The 22,585-nt window shown below is 45.4% G+C and overlaps 1 protein-coding gene across 1 annotated transcript; it reads right to left on the reverse strand.

Moving 5' to 3' along the window:
* Nucleotides 1–462: 462 nt before the first annotated feature.
* On the reverse strand, nucleotides 463–13,965 carry LOC122928630 (GTPase HRas-like). The gene is made up of 5 exons (XM_044281654.1): nucleotides 13,767–13,965; nucleotides 11,728–11,858; nucleotides 8,451–8,629; nucleotides 3,714–3,873; nucleotides 463–1,126 (listed from the first exon to the last, which is right to left on the reverse strand). The coding sequence occupies exons 2-5, from the start codon at nucleotides 11,836–11,838 to the stop codon at nucleotides 1,016–1,018; spliced, it is 561 nt and encodes a 186-aa protein (XP_044137589.1). The 5' UTR covers nucleotides 11,839–11,858; nucleotides 13,767–13,965; the 3' UTR covers nucleotides 463–1,015.
* Between the last annotated feature and the right edge of the window lie 8,620 nt (nucleotides 13,966–22,585).

Below are 22,585 nucleotides of genomic sequence, written 5' to 3' on the forward strand. Positions count from 1 at the left end.
AAAGGTTGTTTTCTTCCAAAAACTGCATCACACTTATCAATAGGTTGTGTCCAGCACTGAAGTGAATACCACACAACTTCCCGAGAGATCTGGAGCATTTTGTGGAAAAAAAAAAGCAGCAAAGTTTTTCTCGACAGCTGCAAAAAAAAAGAGGTTGGCTAGGATTCAGTTGGTCCCCTTTTAAAGTGCCAGCCTGTTAGAAGGCAGGAACTGGACATTGTGTCACTATGGAAGCATTGTCCCTGAGGTCTAGTGTATACATGGGATCGGAGAAAAATAGTTATATCCCGAATATTAGACTTTACCATTTATTACAGGTGGACAGCTGGGAATTTGCCAGAATCCCCTTCAAGACTGTCTAAAAGACTACAGGTGAACGGGTTAGAAGGTGTAGTGTGGTCATCATAATCAGCGCTGCCTTCTTACATTACTAAAGTAAAAGCCAAAGTAACAAGTCACACCTCAGTTTTAAAAGATGTTTTTCCTTTATTTCTTTCTAGCATGTTCCCCCATTTTCAGACTATGTTCACAACCAAGGCTTCATCACTTTCATATTAGGTTCCTAGGTTTCCTCCTTTTAGAGAAGTTTTAAAATACTGTTCTGCTTATTCATAGACAATTGTCAATAGGCAGATCTGACCCACTGGCTTCTCCCTAAAGGGTTACAAAAATGAAAATAAAAAATATGGTGGCATAGATCCTTACTTGGGGGAGAAGTACTGTGGGCACTGCAATAGTCTTTCAATTAAAAGTTTGCACATATATTAAAGGTTCCTGTCTCAAATGAATACACGAGAAGGGGCTCCAAAGGAGTATATCTTTGAAGACTGAACCCCCACTCCAAAAATTTGGATTTATGCATTGCCTACAATAAAAACAAAAATTAAGGGAATCTGGCATTTCATGGCACTGGTTCTCTTCCACTGCATTACTAAAGTCCACACAATCTGCTTGGTTCAAGTTGGCACACAGGCTGTGGCTTCACTGGCGGTCCTCAGGAAAGATGGCACTTGAATTAAAGAATTATACACTTCCTTTTGGAGGACTTCTTCTTTTTCCCATTGTTGATCTTCTCTTTGTGCTTGCGGATTTCACGGACGAGGGTGTAGAACGCGTCTTCAACGCCCTTAGTGTCAGGAAAGAAGCAGAGTGAAAAGCAAGTTAATCATGGATAGGAATTTCCCCTAGATTAGGTCCTTTATTACAGCACCAACAGGATGGGAACGTCTCCTCTGCTTACAAAATCCTTTCCCTTTCTATAAACACTTGAAGCTACCAAACAATGGAGAGCAATTTGTCTCTTGCTGTAGCTTCCTTGTACAATACTAGTATGACCCTGGCATGGTACACACAATACTACAGTTTTCATCACACTACATACAGAAATCACAATTTATAAACCTGAGGATAGTCAAATGTTGCTGCTTTCCTATAAAAGCTTTCACACCATCAGTATTTTTAATTGGGCTTTGTAAGACGAAACCAGGAGTGGAACCTACAGATTGATAATGTAAAGATTTCTGTGTCTGTTTTGGACCCACTCCTGGCTTTGGCTCACAAATACTGACCATGTGAAAGTGGCCACACAGGATCGAAAATCTGCAGCATATCTGCCAGAATTCTGCTTCAGCAGAATAAAGTTACCCTAGGATAAAAAATAATAATAATATGCAACAAATTAAGCTGCATAGGGACAAAACCTGTAAACTGTGGCCGAATTATGGTTGCTCCAGGTATCAAAGTCGCAAATACTTTTTTCAATACTTTGATACCCGCTTCGATATGATATCGGGATCTGCATTTTTTCAACACTAAGTTGCGCTCGTGCACAGCTTAGTATCAGCCCCTATCAGAGAACATGGAGCATGCACCGTGTTTTCATAAGCGGCCACACAACAGAGAAGGAAGGAGAGAGAGTCTCTCAATGTTATGCGCCCGGCCACTGCCACCAATGAAAAAACTAAACCGCCCGATGGGGGAATGTCAGGGAGGAAGAGGGGAGAATAGGAGGGCAAGGGAGAGAAACTCACCGCGGTCCTCGCAGTGCTGGATTCTGACCAGTTAAAGAACATTTGATAAGGTCATTACCATGGTGATGATGGCATCAAATTTCCTTTAACTTATCAGCAGCCAGGAAGATCTTGCTGCAGATTTTCTGCAGTTTTATAGGTTTGTGCCTATGCTGTGTGCCTGTATTAATGTGAGGCACATGGTCTTATTACTTTAGTACCTCCATGTGCCTAACATTAACAGCAAGTGACCGCCATCATGTGCAACATGGGGTTAATGATCGTGTCACTTATTAATATGAGGCACATAGAGGTTTAAAGTTAATAACACCATGTGCCTCCCATTAACCCATTACGCGCAGGGACTTGTATGGAGAGGGTTGCTGCATTGAGCCCACTCCATCTGCGATGGGTGCTGGATGTATAATACAGCAGACACCCAGCCGCAATGTTGGGAGAACGGCGATCACGTCAAATTAAACCCCCAGATGTTGCATTTAACAGTGATTGCAGCATCTTTGAGGTAAGTTAAGTAGCAGTGATCAACAAGTTGTATGTACCCCAAAAACGGTACCAATAAAAACTACAGACTGTCCAGCAAAAAACAAGTCCTCATACAGCTCTGTAGACTGAAAATAAAGTCAGAAAATGGTGATTCATAGAAAATTTGATTTTTTTTCTTTTTAAAAGGTTTTTATTTTTAAGTAATTGAGTTGCCAATTGAGTTGGCAACATGAGGTTAGTGTGGGGGTATCTTTAGTATTTTTTTTTGCGTGGTATCAAATATCAAAATACTTTTTCTTGGTATTGAAACCAAAATGTTGCTATTGTGACAACTGCATTTTTTCCATAATATATAGATATAACATTTTAAAATATCTGTGAATTGCGTATCTAAACATTTGCTTAAAGGGGTTGCCTCACTTCAGCAAATGGCATTTATCATGTAGAGAAAGTTATTACCAGGCACTGACTAATGTATTGCAATTGTCCATATTGCTTCCTTTGCTCGATGGATTCATTTTTCCATCACATTTTACACTGCGTGTTTCCATGGTTACGACCACTTGCAATCCGTCAGCAATGGTCGTGCTTGCACACTATAGGAAAAAGCACCAGCCTATGTGAGCTCCCATGGCCCCGGCCACCAGAGAGGACAGCGCTTTTTCCTATAGTGTGCAAGCACGGCCATTGCTAACGGATTGCAGAGTGGTCGTAACCATGGAAACACGCAGTGTATAATGTGATGGAAAAATGAATCCAGCCAGCAAAGGAAGCAATATGGAGAATAACAATACATTAGTAAGCGTCTTGTGTTAGCATTTATCATGTAAAGAAAGTTATTTGCTTAAAGGAAAATGGATGTTCTTTCGGCCCCCATTTGACTAATGACCCCTATGGTCATATTTGGCATGTACATCAAGAGCTCTAACAGCATGTATGCTAAAAGCAAGCAAAAGTGATGTTTTTCATCAAAACGACTGTTTGATGGAGAACTTTAATTGCTTTAGCCGACCAATGACAGACGGTCATCTTCTGAAAAGAAGGTTGGCGATGCTTGAAATTTGGATGCACCCAAAGTAAAAGAAGAATTTGCCTCTTCCAAATATCAGGCATTAGAGCTACACAGATTGCGGCATGTTATATAAAATGTGGACGGGAGGAGGGAAGGATATTCCAGTAGGAAGCACTCGGGAGGCTTACCTGTCTTGTTTTGGCAGAGGTTTCTATGAACGGAATCCCATAACTCTTTGCTAGATCCTGTGCTTGCTTTGTGTCCACTGTCCGTGAAGGAAGGTCACATTTGTTACCAACTAATACCATAGGGACATCGTCTGAATCTTTTACCCTGTTGATCTGTTCTCTGGAGAAAGAAAATTAAAATGTTTACTGTATTATTCGTGCACTAGAGCCATTTCTCCCCATTGTCAGATTACAGGTAATTCCAGACCATCAAACTCTGGATTAACTTTATTATTTAGTCAATTGTGAATACACAGCATCCAATGGACAAAAACTACACTTTTTAGGCTACTTTCACACTGCCGTTTCTGGGTCCGCCTGCGAGATCCGTTTCAAGGCTCTCACAAGCGGCCCCAAACGGATCAGTTTAGCCCCAATGCATTCTGAATGAGTGCGGATCCATTCAGAATGCATCAGTTTGGCTTGCAGCGTTTTTGTGTCCGCCTGGCGATGTAAGTCAATGGGGACGGATCCGTTTACATTGACACAATATTGGTGCAATTGTAAACGGATCCGTCCCCCATTGACTTTCAATGTAAAGTCAGGACGGATCCGTTTGACTTACACTTAGACATTTTTTGACTAAGTTATGCAGACGGAGCCGTACTGAACGGATACCATCGTTTGCATTTACCCTAAGTTCACACCTGAGCGTTTTACAGCGCGTTCAAACGCGCTGTAAAACGCTCAACACGTGAAAACCAATGCTTCCCTATGGCCCTGGTTCACACTTGAGCGTTTTACAGCGCGTTTGAAAGCACTGTAAAACGCCCGACGCATAAACAAGTTCAAGAGCTTTTTTTGGGGCGTTTGTCGCGCGTTTGGGCCATAGACTCATTGGACAACACTGCAGTCAATCACACAAACGCGCGTTTACTATTGCAAAAAACGCGCGTTTTACGCGCATAAAAACACGCGTTTTACGCGCGTCTCAGAAACGCTCAGGTGTGAACCCAGGGTTATAGGTGTGGATCCGTCTGTGCAGATACCAGACGGATCCGCACCTAACGCAGGTGTGAAAGTAGCCTTACCTGCATGAGTATTTCAAGGATTTCCAGGAGGTGCCACATGCAGCTTTTGTGACAGTTTTTAAGCCAAAGCCTGAAATGGGTGGGAAGGGAATGAAGTTTATAGGAAAGACTTTTGATCTCCTTCCCGATGGACGCACTTCTGGCTTTGGCTGAAAGAGCTGCATCAAAGACTTTTACATAAAGCTAACCCCAACAGAGGCATGGCCCATCTCTAAGGCCATGTTTTAAAAAGTGCAAGGTCTTTTCGCTGCCTTTTTATTTTAAGGGATACAATACATTTTCTGTCAGATATAAAAGTGGTTTTCCGAGGTTTTAATATTTATGACCTATCCCTTAGGATAGGTCATAAATATCAGATCGGGGGGGGGGGGGTCTGACACCCAGCACCTCCGCCCATCACCTGTATGAAGTGGTCTCTCTTCCTGCTGCTATGTAGACAGCACGTGCCTTCTCATTACACAGCTGAATGGCGAGTGTCAGACCCCCGCCAATCTGATATTGATGACATATCCTGAGGATAGGTCAATATGAAAAGCCTGGAAAACCCCTTTAACCTATAAGTGATCATTTTTTTCCCCCACAAAAAAAAAATAAAAAAAAATGGATGAATGGTTTTCTGAATATAAATTATGTAGTCACTCCATGTATTCTACTTCCTGTCCTGGCTCTTTAAAGAGGACCTTTCACCGATTATGACAACGTGAACTAAGTATACAGACATGGAGAGCGGTGCCCAGGGATCTCACTGCACTTACCATTATCCCTGGGCGCCGCTCCGTTCTCCCGCTATGCCCTCCGGTATCTTCGGTCACAAAGTTATGGTAGGCGGAGATTTCAGTCACTAAGTTATGGTAGGCGGAGTCTGCCCTTGTTCTGCTGTAGTGCTGGCCAATCGCAGCGCAGAGCTCAAAGCCTGGGAGGTTATTTTCTCCCAGGCTGTGAGCTCCGCAATGCGATTGGCCAGAGCTACAGCAGAACAAGGGCAGACTCCGCCTACCATAACCTAGTGACTGAAATCTCCGCCTACTATAACTTAGTGAACAAAGATACCGGAGGGCATAGCGGGTGAACGGAGCGGCGCCCAGGGATAATAGTAAGTGCAGTGAGATCCCCGGGCGCCGCTCTCCACGTCTGTATAGTTAGTTCACATTGTCATAATCGGTGAACGGTCCTCTTTAACTTCCTCCTATGTCTGGACATTTAGCATGGCAGACAGTCTCACTTGACTTTATATCAGTCAGACCATTCACTGGAACCAGATAGAACCCCCTGTAGTGATTACAGCATCACATATTACACTAATCAATTCAATGCTTCTGTGGGCATCTTTATGTAGGCCCAACAAGAGAACAATAGAACTGTCATCCCAATTCTACATCTACTATTAAAGGGGTTGTCCACGTTCGGGGCTAAAGCCGGATATAAGCTCCCATTCACATCTTTACCATGTAGGAGTGGAGCATCTCCTTGCTCCGATCCTCCCCTTGTTTGTTGTGAGCCAGTGATGTACTGGGCTTCACATCAGTATGCTATGCGGAGACTTCCACCTAGCAGGGTGCCCAGTGACATCACCGGCACAAATGGGCATCACAACAAACAGACTTTGTCCTGTGTGATAAAGCGCAATGGAAGGGGAGCATTGGAGCACGGAGATGCTCTACTCTCCTCCATGGTAAAAGAGTGAAGGAGAGCTTATATTCTGGTTCTGCCCAGAAACCAGACAACCCCTTTAATAACGGAGGATAACCCCTCACAACAGTAGCAAACTAATAATAGTTTCCCGATCTATACAGGAGATCTTATTTGTATTTGCTGATACAGAAGGCCAATATTTAGTATTTAATTTTCAATGGTATACTCTAGAAAAAACAGGCAAACATTCTAAATAAAAATTAGATGAATATTGTGTAAAAAAAAAAAACTTTTTGGATGATGTTCCTTTAATCAATTAAGTGCAGCTTTGGCTTTGTACATTTTAGTGTACAACAAAAGTTGAGTGTAAGGCTGGGTCCAAACAGTTTTTCACAGTTTTCGTGGGTTGTACGCGCTTTGATTTGCAGAGAAAAAGCCAGCACATTGCTGTGCTAACATATGTCTTTTCCAATTTAAAGGGAACCCGTCACCACGAAAACGCAATGTAATCTGCAGGCAGCAGGTTATAGAGCAGGAGGAGCTGAGCAGACCAATATAGTTTTATGGCAAAAGATTCAGTATAACTTATAATTTATTCATTTACATTCCTCCCCATTCTGGGCGGTCCTAGTTCAGGAGGCGGTCCCATCAACAATTGACAGCCTTCCCTCTATGACTATACAAAGATACCTGGCAATCACTTGTAGGACCACCTCTTTGACTTCAAAGCCCAGAATGGGGAGGAATTTAAGTGTATAAAATTGCAAGTTTTACTTTTCCTATTAAACTATGCATCAATCTGCTCAGCTCCTCCTGCCTGCAGCTCATACATCACAGGGAACCCGTCATGTCGCCATGTCATTTTTAGTTTTCATAATTACCTTAAGCCTAGAAGCATGTAGTCCCCGATGCTTCTTTCCTCTGGTGCGTCTGCACTTCGGAGCGATGATGTCACATAGCTCCCAAGCACAGGGGAACCAGAGGAATCCAGGAAAGAAGCATCGGGTACTACATGCTTCTCTAGGCCTAAGGTAATTAGGAAAACTAAAAATGACATGGCGACCTGACAGGTCCCCTTTAAAGCCTTACTCCAATTAGAACTAGAAAATAACTGACTGCAGTTAAAAGGGTATTCGGGTTACAATAAATTATCCCCCCATCCACAAGACAGGTGATAACTGCTAGATGGGTAGGGGGGTCTAACTGTTGGGACCTCCAAGTGCCAGGATAGGGATCCCATGTGCCCTATTTGAATATAGAGGTGGTCAAGCATGCATACCACTGCTCTATTCAAAGTCTGACGGACATAAAGTACAGTGCTCTGCTACCTTTGTCAGTCATAGACTTTGAATGGAATGCCACTTTATTCAAACCAGGGTCATGGGACTCTGGTAATCAGTGGGAGTCTCAGCCGTGGGACCCCACCAAACTAGCAGTTTTCACCTATCCTGTGGATAAGTGATCATTTGTTACCTCTTTAAACACAATACCGCTCTACATCCTCTGTAAACTCAATACAGTCAATTGGGTCCACAAATCCGACATATCGGGAGCGATTTGTGTATTCAAATTGTAATAACAATTCTGGGGCATCCATTCCTATGGCTCTATGTTGTGCTATACCTCTATTATTCCTAAAAGAAGTTTATGATTGAATTGCCTGCAGTCTGCAATAAAACTCCAACTAGATGTTACCAATTGGGGGTATGTCCCTGCACAGCCTGCCAGTGTCAGACAGTGCAGGGACAACAAGCCCAACTGGTAACACCCAGATGGACCATCATTGCAGACAGCTGGCAATTCATTCATAAATGGCACAAATAAGTCATGCAACAGAACTGTTATTACATGAGGAATGCTAGTAGTTACTAAAAGTTATGTCAGGAGAGGTGACAGGGGCTGTCTGAGATGACACAAAAAGGTCTGCTTTTCACACAGCGCCACTCTGGTCCACAGACTGTGTCTGGTATTGCAGCTTGGCTCCATATAAGAAACTAAGAATACCATCTAACCGTGTTTAGACACTGGCTCTAACCTGTAATGGTGGACATCCTCAAAGGATTTTGTATTATTAATAGCAAAGACACAAAGAAATCCTTCTCCAGTTCGCATGTACTGATCCCTCATGGCACTATACTCCTCTTGACCTGCAGTGTCGAGAATGTCCAAGAGACATGTTTCACCATCTATGACAACCTGCTTCCTGTACGAGTCCTGTAATAGCGGAGAGAGCAACACAATGCACTATGATATGTCATTTATGGGCACGTCATCCACATTTCTCATAGGTCACGGATGAACCTGAACAGCGGTAACATGGTGCATGGTCTGAGGGTCAAGGCAACCATTCATTCTAGCATTCAGAGATGATCACCAATATGATCTCACATGTACAGTATCTATGACCTACACATCAGAGACTGACTTTGACTGGACTCCTCCATTAAAAGGTGCATTCCAGACAAAAGCACTCACTGGATAGGGGATTGGACCCCACCACATCAGGTCATCCAGCCACCAAGGTAGCTCTTCGAATGGATTGGTGGTCAACCACTTGCCCTGATGTTCCCATTCAAAAGCATGTGGGTCTGCCAGATACAGCCGAACACAAAGCCCAATCTTAGGTTGGGTTCACACTGAGTTTCCTCCTTACTTTTAGCATATATGCTCGGAGAGCTCTGGATGTACATGCCAAATGTGACTATAGGATAGGGGGTCATTAGTCAAATGGAGGCCAAAAGTGCAGGGTTTTTCTCACATCAGCAAACGGCATTTATTATGCAGATAAAGTTAAAACAAGCCATTTACTAATATATTATTATCCATACTGCTTCTTTTGCTGCTTCATTCATTTTTCCCATCATATTATACACTGCTCATATCCAGGGGTTACCAGTAGTGACGAGTGAAGCAAGGTTCAGATCCTAGATCCGAAGTCGCTTCGCTCAAAACTTTGAATGCGGTAGAGATTTGTCTCCTTACAGTATTCAAATGTATGGGCTCTGGCGAGTTGAAATGAGTTACAACTTCGGCATTAGATTTTTGAGACTGGATTTCTGATTTTAAAATGGTTTTCAAAGTCGGCTTTTGGTACCAAGCTTTAAAAGGGATTTTAAGTTAAGAAAACAAACCCTGACGTCATTCACAGAAGTCTCGCGGAACGAATTTCCCTCACCGGAGCCCATACGTTTTAAGGGGGTTCTGCAGTTCTTTTAAACTGATCTATTCTCTGGATAGATCATCAGCATCTGACCGGCGGGCGCCCGTTGCCCGGGACCGCGTCTGATCAGCTGTTTGAGAAGGCAGCGGCGCTCCAGGAGCGCCGCGGCCTTCTCTCGGTTTCCCCCAGGCCCAGTGATGTCACGACTAGTATCACTGGCCTGGGCGGGGCTAAGCTCTGTTCACTTGAATGGAGCTTAGCCACGCCCAGGCCACAGCACTACTGCCAGCTCCGCTGCGTTCTCAAACCGCTAATCGGCTGGGGTCCCGGATGTCGGACCCCCGACGATCAGATGCTGATGATCTATCCAGAGGATAGATCAGTTTAAAAGATTTGCAGAACCCCATTAATGCTGTATGGAGACGGATCTCTGTACAGCATTAAAATGAATTTTGGAGCGAATAGCCTTCAAATTTTGGATCTGAAGCTAATCCCTACTTACCAGCAATGGTGGTTGTGCTTACACACTATAGTAAATAGCACCGGCCTCTCCGAGCTGCATTTGTGGCCGTAATTCTTGAGGAAGAGCCGTGTATAATGATAGAAAAATGAATCCAGCCATCAAAGGAGGCAATATGGACAGTCACAATACATTAGTAAGTGCCTAGCATTAACTTTCTCTATATGATAAATGCTACTTACTGAAGTGACACAACCCCTTTAACATGGTAGCCTATGGACAGGTGAATCAATGGCATCCGATAAACATACAGTACACCATGAGCTTATCATGACATATCCATTAAAATGATGCCAATATAACCTGTAGTCCATGGGCTACACTGCGACCTTTTGATTTTAACTATTGCATTACAGCTGCAGTCCACAAGATTGCATTCAACTGAGTGCATTCATTTGCACTGTAGCTGTGGTTTAATAGTAAAAATCAATGAGTCGCATTACAAAAAGTCGCTGTGTGGCCCTAGCTCTAGGGACTGTTAACCTCAATGACGGGTGCTGTTTAAAGGATACATCATGAAAAGCTAGTGAGAGCTATATCTGATACATGCCTGTGATTAAAGGGGTTATCCGAGAGTATAAAATGTCCCCCAATATGCCGGGCCCCCCACATTGAATATACTTACCCTGCTCCCCGCTCTGCTGCTTCTCCCCGGTCACGGATGAAAACATCCAGGGTCTGGAAGGGTTTTGGGGGCAGCCAATGGCAGGCAGGCACAGGGGCGAGACTCCCTTGCATTGCAGGTGACGCTTGTCTGCCATTGCGCCTAGCCCCCTGACAAGTATATTCAATGTGAGGGGCCGGGCATATTGGGGGACATTTTTATACTCCCGGATAACCCCTTTAAGCCTATGAGTGACAGATGCTACTACTGGGCCTCTGACACAGTCTCTGGTTAATATATACAGAGGCAGCTTATATGCTAAGAGTCCAAAAACGCAACGTGAACATAGCACTATCTGTACCCGAACTGATGCTACCGTTCCCTCTCAACATACGTGGTGAGGCATCTGGCAGCCTCATGCCCCTTCTGAAACCACATATGCTTGGCTGACAGGAAAATACATGCGCATGGAGATAAATGATGCTCAGTTTAAGCCACAGGCATCATATATCAATTTTTAAATACAACAGAACCCAGGGTACAAATACTAGCCATGCACAGAAGTGACGTGGTATATATACGTGACACTCAACATCTATAACAACCACTTACAGACCCCCCCCCTTCCTTAATGTGCATAACTGCTAGGCTGAACCTGCATATAAAAGGGAATGTCTCATGGAGAAAACTTTGTGAATGGAAACCCTCCCAGTGATCAGCTGACACGTGTCTGGCTGTCCCAACCCCCTGTGATCATCAGTCGTCGCCACAGGAAGCCACGTCTGACCACATATTGCCCATGTGAATTCCACCAGAGAGGGGTGTCTTCATGAGAGGCAGGTGTGTGGCAAAAATCCAACTTGTCCATACTTACCTGACCACAGTGGTCAAAAAAATGGGAGAAATACTGACAACAGCCAAAGGGGTGACAACTATGTACAACACAGGGCTGAGAAATGAAGAAGGCACTGTGACAGGGATAGCCGCAGTACGCCCTTGGAGCGACGGCCATGTGACACCCTGCATACCTCAATAGTGGGATCGTACTCATCAACAAAGTGGTTCTGGATGAGTTGGATGGTCAGAGCGCTCTTGCCCACGCCTCCAGCACCGACCACGACAAGCTTATACTCAGTCATTTCACTTGCACAGATTCTGCCTGGAGGAAGAGGAGAAGAACAGAAGCAAAATTAAACACATGCCAGAGCAACGGCCATTAATCCACCCTGGACTTGTGACCAATGGACCTGGGTTCTCTGCCTAAACGTACACCTAGAAAATGCGATTTATGTCCCAGCTAAAGAAGGTATGATGTAACCTCTGCCGGGCAGCTTACACTCCGCAATGGGTCACGTGAAGCCACCTGACAGCCCATCTGTCTCACCAACCAGATCAGTTTAGGGCTGCATTTGCACTAAGCGCTTGGCACAGAAGGGACAAGTAGGCTCAGGAGGCCTTAAACCATACCACTGGATCTGCCAATTTGATCCAACAATCCATTGTGTGTGAGCCCCCCATCCTAATTGTTGGGTTCAAGCATGTCCAATGTCTTGTTCTGTCCAACAGAAAATTGAAGGGGCACTCTGGGACCGATTTAATAATTACATATGCTTATGATAGGTCATTAATATCAGATGGGCAGGGGTCCAAATTCCAGGCACCTCCACTAGTCAGCTGTTTTACAGTAGCTCTAGCACTGGAACTACGCAGTTCAGCCCACTATGTTCGCCCGAACGGGAGCAGCATTGCGATAATCAGTTATGGCCTCTACACACGAACAAGCTGTGCCCCTCCAATGCCTGCAAGCTACTGCAAAACAACCGATTAGTGGAGTTGCTGAAAACCCAACTCTTGCTGATACCGATGACCTATCTTAAAGGGTTTGTCTAGGATTTGCTGTACCTACAGAGAAATCCCTACTCACCTGCTCCCTGGCGCTGCGTTCCAGCTTCCTTCACTTGTCATCTTCTGCCTTGACAGGGTCACATGTGATGTTGCAGGCACTTGACCCAGCAGTGATGTGCTGCTTGGGAACACAGTAAATGACTGCATCAGCACAAGAGACCCCATCCGGAAGTGTATGGGCCAGGGACCGGCACTAGCTTGGACCACAGAAGCCTATAAGAAGAAGTATTGCATTCCATCATAAGAGAAGTCTATGGCCAGCACAGACTTGTATTATGAAGGAATGCCTCTTATAGGCTGCCATGGAGCATTTCATTATGGTCCATGGTAGTGGAACCCATTACAGGATTCTTAGATAACCCGAACCTGTACGCCAAAGTTCACTCAACACTAGGCTTTTCCCAGAATCCATGTGTGTCCCCTAACCACAGGATAGGTGGTAAGTGTCTGATCTGATCTCTGGGGGTCCTACAGCTGGGACCCCGCCCCTGAAAATCAGAACACACCCACGTCTGCCATATGAACGGAGAGGAGACTGAGGAGATGCACTGCTGCTCAATTCGAAGTCTATCGGACTGCAGAATATAGCGATTATGTACTCAAGTCCCTCAGACTTAGCACACTCATCCATTGATCAGGCTGGGTCCTAGGATTTGGCCGCCATCAAACACTTCTAATTCTGGGAGAATCCCTTTCAGGAATTGCACTTCCAGCAATTATCTAGCCCAGGGGTCAGCAACCTCCGGCACGACAGGTGATGTGAAACTACATCTCCCATCATGCACCACTTGCTTGACTGTTCTCTGAACTCCCACAGAAGTGAAAGAAGCATGCTGGGAGTTGTGGTATTACAACAGCCGGAGTGCCAAAGGTGGTTTGTCCCTGATCTAGTACATACCTCAGCACAATACAGCAGAGTAGGGAGGGAGCACTTTCCCCTTGGCTCCCCTGTGGTAGCAGGGCCAATCCCTGAAGCATGTCCCGGATGAGCACTGGTCTGACCTGTGTACTAACTACAGCACCAGGCCAGGTAGTGCAGTCCCTCCTCTCCATGGTCAGTCCCTGAGGAGGATGATCCGGGGAACAGCTGATGGTCAGGTGACTGGGTCAGGGACTATGGAGGAGGAGGGGGTACTCCCAGCACATAGAGGGCGGCTCTTACCGGACTGCTGACGTCCCGGGGGCCTCTGTCTGCCTGCTCTTCTCGTCCTCCGCTCACTCACTTCCACTCCCAGCTCTTATCCCCCGGGTCAGAACGTCTCAGGAACTCCCATCCCGCAACATTGCACCTCTCCTCCCGCAGCGCTGACACCAGGGATCCGGAAGTGCCCACAGCCCCGAATGCATGGACGCGCCCAATCACACGCTGACGTTACAGGCCACTTCCTGTTAGCCGCGGCCACCAATCAGACGCTGTAGTGTGTTGATTGACGTCCCGTAGCCCCGCCCCTGTCCCGGCGTCTGGCGTGCGCATCGATTGGCAGTGTGTAATGAGACTGGACGTGTATTGTGGTCTGGAGTGAGGTGGGGGGTCCTGAGTCCCTGCAGCGTCTACAGCCAGTGGAGGGTGGGAATAGACAGTCTGTAGTGTGCTAACAATGGGATTACTGGAGTCCGGGAAGGTCCCAGCCCCCCATGACCACTAATTCATCGCCAGTCCTGCGAATATATGGAAACGTTTACAAGTTAGCAGCTTACGGGTCTGTTCAGATGGAGGATGCGGAACCATTCATTTCAATGGGTCTGAAAAAAAAAAAAGGAAGTTACTCTGTGTGCATTCTGTTTCCGTATGTTCGTATTTCCGTTGCGCAAAAAAATGTGTCTTATTATTGTCCGTATCACGGATAAGGATGGTACTGTTCTATTAGGGTCCAGCTGTTCAGTTCCACAAAATGCGGAATGCACACGGACAGGGCAGTTTCTAGGGGAAATTTACCAACAGGGTGAACATCAAAAAAGCCCCACCATCCCATTGTGGGCGGATGTCTGCCTTACCCCATTTAATGTAGTCAATGGGGGCGGCGGGCATTCACTCTGCAGTGCCATATCCAGTGAATTCCGGCAGGCTGCTCTCATCTGGAACAGCCTGCCAGAATCACTAACGCAGTTGTGGAAGTAGCCTAATACAGCCCCACACACCTCTTACATCCAGTGATGTCTCCTTTGATGTAGATGTTCTCTTTCTTTATCTTCTCCTTTCAGACCAGACCGCCATGATGATTTATTTCAGCCATCTCTTCTCTCTGCAGAGTTTGACATACATCTTAGTTTCCTATTTTTCCATCATCCTCCCACCTTCTCACCATCCTATCATGCACCCCAAAACTATACTGCATAAACTGATAAACCCCCTGAAAATACTAGTTACACACAAATAGCGCCCCCTTCAATAATTATTGGAACACAATGCTCTAAAAAAACTGCACCTAGCAAATAGTGTCCCTGACACTAATAGTGTAACTATAATGTCCCCCAAAAACAACTGTGCTAAGCTGATACTGTGCCAGGGTGCCCCCACAGTAATAGTGCTCCCAAAGATCCCAACAGTGATAATATTGTGCCAGAGTGCACTTAGTAGTAATAGTGCTCCTACAGTGCCCCCAACAGTAATTGTGTCCCAGAAGTACGGTAATAATGCTCCCATAGTCCCCCAGTTGTAATAAAGCCCACCATAATGCCCCTAGTAGTAATAATTCTATTTATAATGTGCGCCAGTGCAAAAAATGCCCTGTTGTTTTAAAAAAAGACCCCCCCAAAAAAGAAATCCCCCCTAGTGCTCTTCTCCCCCACTTTTCCATAGTGCCCCCCATAATGCGTGCCAGTAAATAGGGCCCCCAGTAAATGCCCCCATAGTGCTCCTTTACCCCCACTTCTCCATAGAGCCCCCATAATGAGAGCCAGTATATAGAGCCCCCAGTAGATGCGTCGCCTCTTCTCCATAGTGCCCCCCATATTGTGCCAGTATATATTGGGCCCCATAGTGCTTCTCCATAGTGCCCCACATATTGTGCCAGTATATAGGGCCCCCAGTAGATGTGTCCCCTCTTCTCCATAGTACCCCCCATATTGTGCCAGTATATAGGCCTCCATAGTGCTTCCCCTCTTCTCTATAGTGCCCCCCCATATTGTGCCAGTATATTGGGCCCCCATAGTGCTTTCCCTCTTCTCCATAGTGCCCCGCATATTGTGCCAGTATATAGGGCCCCCAGTAGATGCGTCCCCTCTTCTCCATAGTGCCCCCATACTGTGCCAGTATATAGGGCCCCCATAGTGCCCCTCCATATTGTGCCAGTATATAGGGCCCCCAGTAGATGTGTCCCCTCTTCTCTATAGTGCCCCCCATATTGTGCCAGTATATTGGGCCCCTATAGTGCTTCCCCTCTTCTCCATTGTGCCAGTATATAGGGCCCCCAGTAGATGCGTCCCCTCTTCTCCATAGTGCCCCCCATATTGTGCAAGTGTATAGGGCCCCCATAGTGCTTTCCCTCTTCTCCATAGTGCCCCCTCCATAGTGTGCCAGTATATAGAGCCCCCATAGTGCTTCCCCTCTTCTCCATAGTGCCCCTGCATATTGTGCCAGTATATAGGGCCCCCATAGTGCTTCCCCTCTTCTCCATAGTGCCCCTGCATATTGTTCCAGTATATAGGGCCCCCAGTAGATGCGTCCCCTCTTCTCCATAGTGCCCCCCATATTGTGCCAATATATAGGAGCCCCATAGGGCTTCATCTCTTCTCCATAGTGCCCCCCATATTGTGCCAGTATATTGGGCCCCCATAGTGCTTCCCCTCTTCTCCATAGTGCCCCCCATATTGTGCCAGTATATAGGGCCCCATAGTGCTTCCCCTCTTCTCCATAGTGCCCCCCATATTGTGCCAGTATATAGGGCCCCCAGTAGATGCATCCCCTCTTCTGCATAGTGCCCCCGCATATTGTGCCAGTATATAGGGCCCCCATAGTGCTTTCCCTCTTCTCCATAGTGCCCCCTCCATATTGTGTCAGTATATAGGGCCCCCATAGTGCTTCCCCTCTTCTCCATAGTGCCCCCTCCATATTGTGTCAGTATATAGGGCCTCCATAGTGCTTCCCCTCTTCTCCATAGTGCTCCCGCATATTGTGCCAGTATATAGGGCCCCCATAGTGCTTTCCCTTTTCTCCATAGTGCCCCTCCATATTGTGCCAGTATATAGAGCCCCCAGTAGATGCGTCCCCTCTTCTCCATAGTGCCCCCCCATACTGTGCCAGTATATAGGGCCCCCATAGCGTTTCCCCCTTCTCCATAGTGCTCCCTCCATATTGTGTCAGTATATAGGGCCCCCATAGTGCCTGTCCATATTGTGTCAGTATATAGGGCCCCCAGTAGATGCGTCCCCTCTTCTCCATAGTGCCCCCCATATTGTGTAAGTATATAGGGCCCCTATAGTGCTTTCCCTCTTCTCCATAGTGCTCCCTCCATATTGTGCCAGTATATAGGGCCTCCATACTGCCCCTCCATATTGTGCCAGTATATAGGGCCCCCAGTAGATGCGTCTCCTCTTCTCCATAGTGCCCCCCCATATTGTGCCAGCATATAGGGCCCCTATAGTGCTTCCCCTCTTCTCCATAGTGCCCCCCATATTGTGCCAGTATATTGGGCCCCCATAGTGCTTCCCCTCTTCTCCATAGTGCCCCCCCATATTGTGCCAGTATATAGGGCCCCCAGTAGATGCGTCCCCTCTTCTCCATAGTGCCCTCATATTGTGCCAGTATATAGGGCCCCCATAGTGCTTCCCCTCTTCTCCATAGTGCCCCCGCATATTGTACAAGTATATAGGGCCCCCAGTAGATGCGTCCCCTCTTCTCCATAGTGCCCCCTCCATATTTTGCCAGTATTTGGGGCCCCATAGTGCTTTCCCTCTTCTCTATAGTGCCCCCTCCATATTGTGTCAGTATATAGGGCCCCCATAGTGCTCCTCCATATTGTGCCAGTATATAGGGCCCCCACCCCCCTTCTTGCCATACTGTACTATAAATAATAAAAACAATAAACACATATACTTACCTTACTGCTGCTTAGCGATGCGATGCAGGCCTCTTCCAGCCTGTGTCCCGCTCTGTACGGCTCAGGCGGCGCGATTAAATCATTGTGCCACCTGCAACAGCCTCTAATAGGCTACAGGCACTCAGCCTGTAGCCTATCAGAGGAAGGGCCAAGGGAGACGCCTCTCCCCTGCTCCTCCGCACTGTTCATCTGTATCGCTGTCCTGAGGACAGCGATACAGATGAATTTGGAGATGAGCGCTTCCACAATGGAAGCGCTCATCTCCACTCCTGCTGCCTCCGGACAGAAAGGGCCCCCCTCCGGCGCTGGACCCTGCTGACGGCGCCCCCCTCTTCTGTCCTGAGGGATGCACCCCGCGCAGTCGCACCCCTCTCCCGCCTCTAGAAACGGCACTGCACACAGACATCATCTGTATTTTTTGTGGACCGCAAAATACATACGGTCGTGTGCATGAGGCCTTAGTTAGGTTAGTGGAAGAAGAAAACACCAGTAGTTCAGTTTTTGAAATAATCAGTTTCAGATAGAGAGAGGACATGTTGTCAGAGACGGCGTAAAAACAGTCACTGGCGTTCTGTAATACAGCAGATGTGATATCACAGGAAGAAGTGTAGTGCCCTGGAGCAGAGGTACTTTGACGTTTGTACATTTGTCTATTTCCCCTATGCAAAGTTAAAACTTTTTACTTTATTTCTCTTGAAAGGGTTAACTTATACTGTTTATTACTGTTGAACTGCATTTTATATGTATGTTGTGATATATATCCTGTTCATTTGCACTGTATTTGTGAGGCTCTGTGGAAAGGGTTAATGAATACTGAGAGACTTTTGGGACTTTGAATAAGAAGCTGGTAATTTTCCACAGCTGCCATAGGGTTTAAAGAAGTGCATGTTTTGGATGGAAAATCCAGACTTGTTTACCACCAAAACCAGACTGACCTTTTAGATGTCTGGTTTCAGCTCTATTGTTATGTCTGGAAACTTGTTACAAACTGCTGTGTCATTTCCATTGAGTATTATTGAAGCACTAATGTAAGTCTATGCAAGACAGGAGTGGTCAGAGCTCCTAGTGTTCTGCAGTTAGGGACCCAGGGACCAGTGCTTGGAGGGAGAGACTCATGCCAGCCTGCATGACTGACTAGAAGAAGACGCTGGGATGGGGACGCTGACCCACAAACCAGGGTGGATAAAAATCTAAGATTTTTAAAAACGAAATAAAAAAAATCTGATTTTTTTTATATAAAATGTTTTTTTGGGAAATTATATTGCCATCCAAATGTTATTCCATCATGAAATAAAGATTAGTTTTTTTAATTGTGTAGAATAAGGCTGTATGTGGGCTCCCATATTGTTGAATGGATTAGGCAGTTGCTGAGGGACAGACAACAGAGGTAGTCAATGGAGTATATTCAGACCATGGTCTTGTTACCAGTGGGGTACCTCAGGGATCTGTTCTGGGACCCATATTGTTTAATATCTTTATCAGCGAAATTGCAGAAGGCCTCGATGGTAAGGTGTGTCTTTTTGCTGATGACACAAAGATTTGTAACAGGGTTGATGTTCCTGGAGGGATACACCAAATGGAAAAGGATTTAGGAAAACTAGAGGAATGGTCAAAAATCTGGCAACTAAAATTTTATGTTGATAAGTGCAAGATAATGCACCTGGGACGTAAAAACCCAAGAGCAGAATATAAAATCTGTGATACAGTCCTAACCTCAGTAACTGAGGAAAGGGATTTAGGGGGTCATTATTTCAGAAGACTTAAAGGTAGGCAGACAATGTCATAGAGCAGCAGGAAATGCTAGCAGAATGCTTGGGTGTATAGGGAGAGGAATTACCAGTAGAAAGAGGGAGGCGCTCATGCCGCTCTACAGAGCACTAGTGAGACCTCATTTGGAGTATTGTGCTCAGTACTGGAGACCATATCTCCAGAAGGATATTGATACTTTGGAGAGAGTTCAGAGAAGATCTACTAATCTGGTACATGGATTGCAGGATAAAACTTACCAGGAAAGATTAAAGGACCTTAACATGTATAGCTTGGAAGAAAGACGAGACAGAGGGGATATGATAGAAACTTCTAAATACATAAAGGGAGTCAACAAGGTAAAAGAGGAGAGAATATTTAAAAGAAGAAAAACTGCTAAAAGAGGACATAGTTTTAAATTAGAGGGGCAAAGGTTTAAAAGTAATATAAGGAAGTATTACTTTACTGAGAGAGTAGTGGATGCATGGAATAGCCTCCCTGCAGAAGTGGTAGCTGCAAATACAGTGGAGGCGTTTAAGCATGCATGGGATAGGCATAAGGCCATCCTTCATATAAGATAGGGCCAGAGGCTATTCATAGTATTCAGTATATTGGGCAGACTAGATGGGCCAAATGGTTCTTATCTGCTGACACATTCTATGTTTCTATGTGTGTAATTTTTTTGGTAAATAAATTCCATTAATCCATTCACAATGTCATGCTCTTCCAGAGGTTTTTGTAAGATTATTGGGCAGTTTCTCTGCCTACAAGATATTATCACAGATGCTTGGTTTACTTTTGCAGTTCTCAAAACTGAATTTGACTCAGCAGAGATCACATGCCTCTTCTTCACAGCAAAAATGTTATAACATGAACAGAGTTGAGAAAAATACCTTAATCCTAACTTCTACAAACCTATGAATGCAGAATCAAACTAATATGAAAAGTTGTTATTCAAAAATTTTTCATCTACTTGCATATTATAAGTTATACCAGCAAGAATTAGTCTTTATGTAGAAAACTATGATTTAAATCAAGCCTTACTGACTAGTGATTTAAATTGTGAATCATTTTGATTTAAATAAAATCCACCCTGTAACAAACCATTGGTCACCAACCCTGTGACCAAGGAGCCACCTGGACTACTGAGCTACAGACTGTGGGCCTTTGACCAGGGAACCAGCCTTCTTAAGAGAGAGAGAGAGAGAGAGAGAGAGCTAGCTCAGGCCTTTCCTCAGCATCAAACCCTTCTTATTGCCAGGGAGGAGACTGGAGAATCCAGTCCTGTGCTTTACCTGTATTGTTTTGTACCTGAATTCCTCCAGTAAAGAGCATACTGGTTAACTGCAGACCCTGACTCTCTGAAGTTATTTCTTATTGGGGTGCACCACACCTTACCATTCCTTCCAGAGAGCAGCAACATGTGGTGACACCTCGATGGTGTCACCCCAAACCCAGCGACTGCAGAAGTATATTGTCGGCATCGAGATTGTACTAGAAATCAAATCTCCTGATAGTCTATCTAATAGAGGAACAAGGACTGAACCATGAGTAACCCCAACAGCAAAAGGGAGAGGAGGGGAGGTAAAGCCGGCAAATGATATACTGAAAGAGCTGCCAGAGAGATAGGAAAAAAAAAAACAAGAAAGAACAGTGTTTTTAAGCCTGATAGGTTGGAGCATGGTGAGAAGTAGATGGTGGTCATGGTGTCGAATGCAGCAGAGAGATCAAGGAGAATTAGTAGAGAGTAGTCACAGTTGCATTTAGCTGTCAGGAGGTCATTGGTCACTTTGGTGAGGGTACTTTCTGTAGAATGTAGGGTATGAAAACCATATTGTAATGGATTAAGGAGAGAGCGGAGAGATAGTGAATCATGTGAGAGTAGACCAAACTCCAGGACTTTAGAGCAAAATGGGTCTAGAGAATTTCTTATTTTTTATAATGGGGTTATGACAGAATGTTTGAAAGAAGAGAGGAAGATACCAGAAGAGAGAGATTGAAGATTTTGGTTAGGTGAGTGGTGAAAGCTGGGGAGAGAGACTGGATGAGGGAATAGGGTTAGTAGTGCATGTAGTAGGGCGAGAAGAAGAGAGGAGCCTGGAGACTTCTGTGACTGGGTCGAATGTGGAGAGTGAGCTAGAGGAGATGTGGGTGGGAAATGGATCAATGACACTTAGAGGCTGGGAACCGATTTTTTTTTGCCGGAAAATTTAAATTTTCTCTTTGAAGTAGGTGGCAAGATTTCCAGCATGGAAGTCTGTACTAGGCACGTGCATTTTTGGACCAAGGAGGTAGTGAAAAGTGTCAAAGAGTTTTTTTTGGAGTAAAGATCAGGGTGGTAAAGTAGGTCTGTTTGGCGAGGTAAAGGGCACAGTTATAAGCAGTCAACATGCATTTATAATGGAAAAAGTCTTGTAGTGTGCAAGTTTTTTTCTAAAGGCGTTATGCACTTCTGGAGCATTGTTGGAGAAGGAAAATTTGAGGTGTAAGCCAGGGTTCCTTTCGTCTTTGAAGGTTCTGAGTGTGAGAGGTGCTGCTTCATCCAGGCTGCTTCTGAGGGTGTCATTATAATGTATTGCAGCCAGTTCTGGACAATGAGAGGGAGCAGATTGGGGACAGTGATGACTGTAGAAAGTCTGAAAATTTCTTAGTGTCAATGTAGATTTCTGAATGTGTGATAAGTAGGAGTGTGCTAAGAGGGATGAGGACTTGTGACAGTAAAAGAGAGAAGGTTGTGGTCAGAGAGCGGAAGAGGAGAGTTTGTAAATTTGGAAACGGAGCAGAGCCAGAAAAAGTCAAGTGTGTTACCATATTTATATGTCTGAGAGTTAAGGCTGTATTACACTGGCTCATTTTTCGGCAGATAATCGCTAGCGAGCGTTCGTATAAACGCACATTAGCAATCAACGTGCAGTTCACCGGCAATTGTGATTTTTAAGCACGCTGGGGGACGAGGGATGGCATGTCGATTGCTCTTCCCCATGCTGCAGAGGAGGTATCTGTATGTCTCCTCCGCTAGCTAGCTAGCAAGGGAACGCTACCCTCCCACAGTCGCTTGCTCTATCGGCCAGGGTAATACAGGCTTTAGAAAGCTGTGAAAGTCCAAAACAGGAGGTTACAGAGAGAAACTGGGAGGCAGACGGGAAGATAGAGTTGTCAATGGGGATGTTAAAGTCACCCAGAATGATAGTTGGTA

The sequence above is a fragment of the Bufo gargarizans genome, chromosome 2 (assembly GCF_014858855.1).
Source record: "Bufo gargarizans isolate SCDJY-AF-19 chromosome 2, ASM1485885v1, whole genome shotgun sequence".
NCBI classification, from domain to species: Eukaryota; Metazoa; Chordata; class Amphibia; order Anura; family Bufonidae; genus Bufo; species Bufo gargarizans.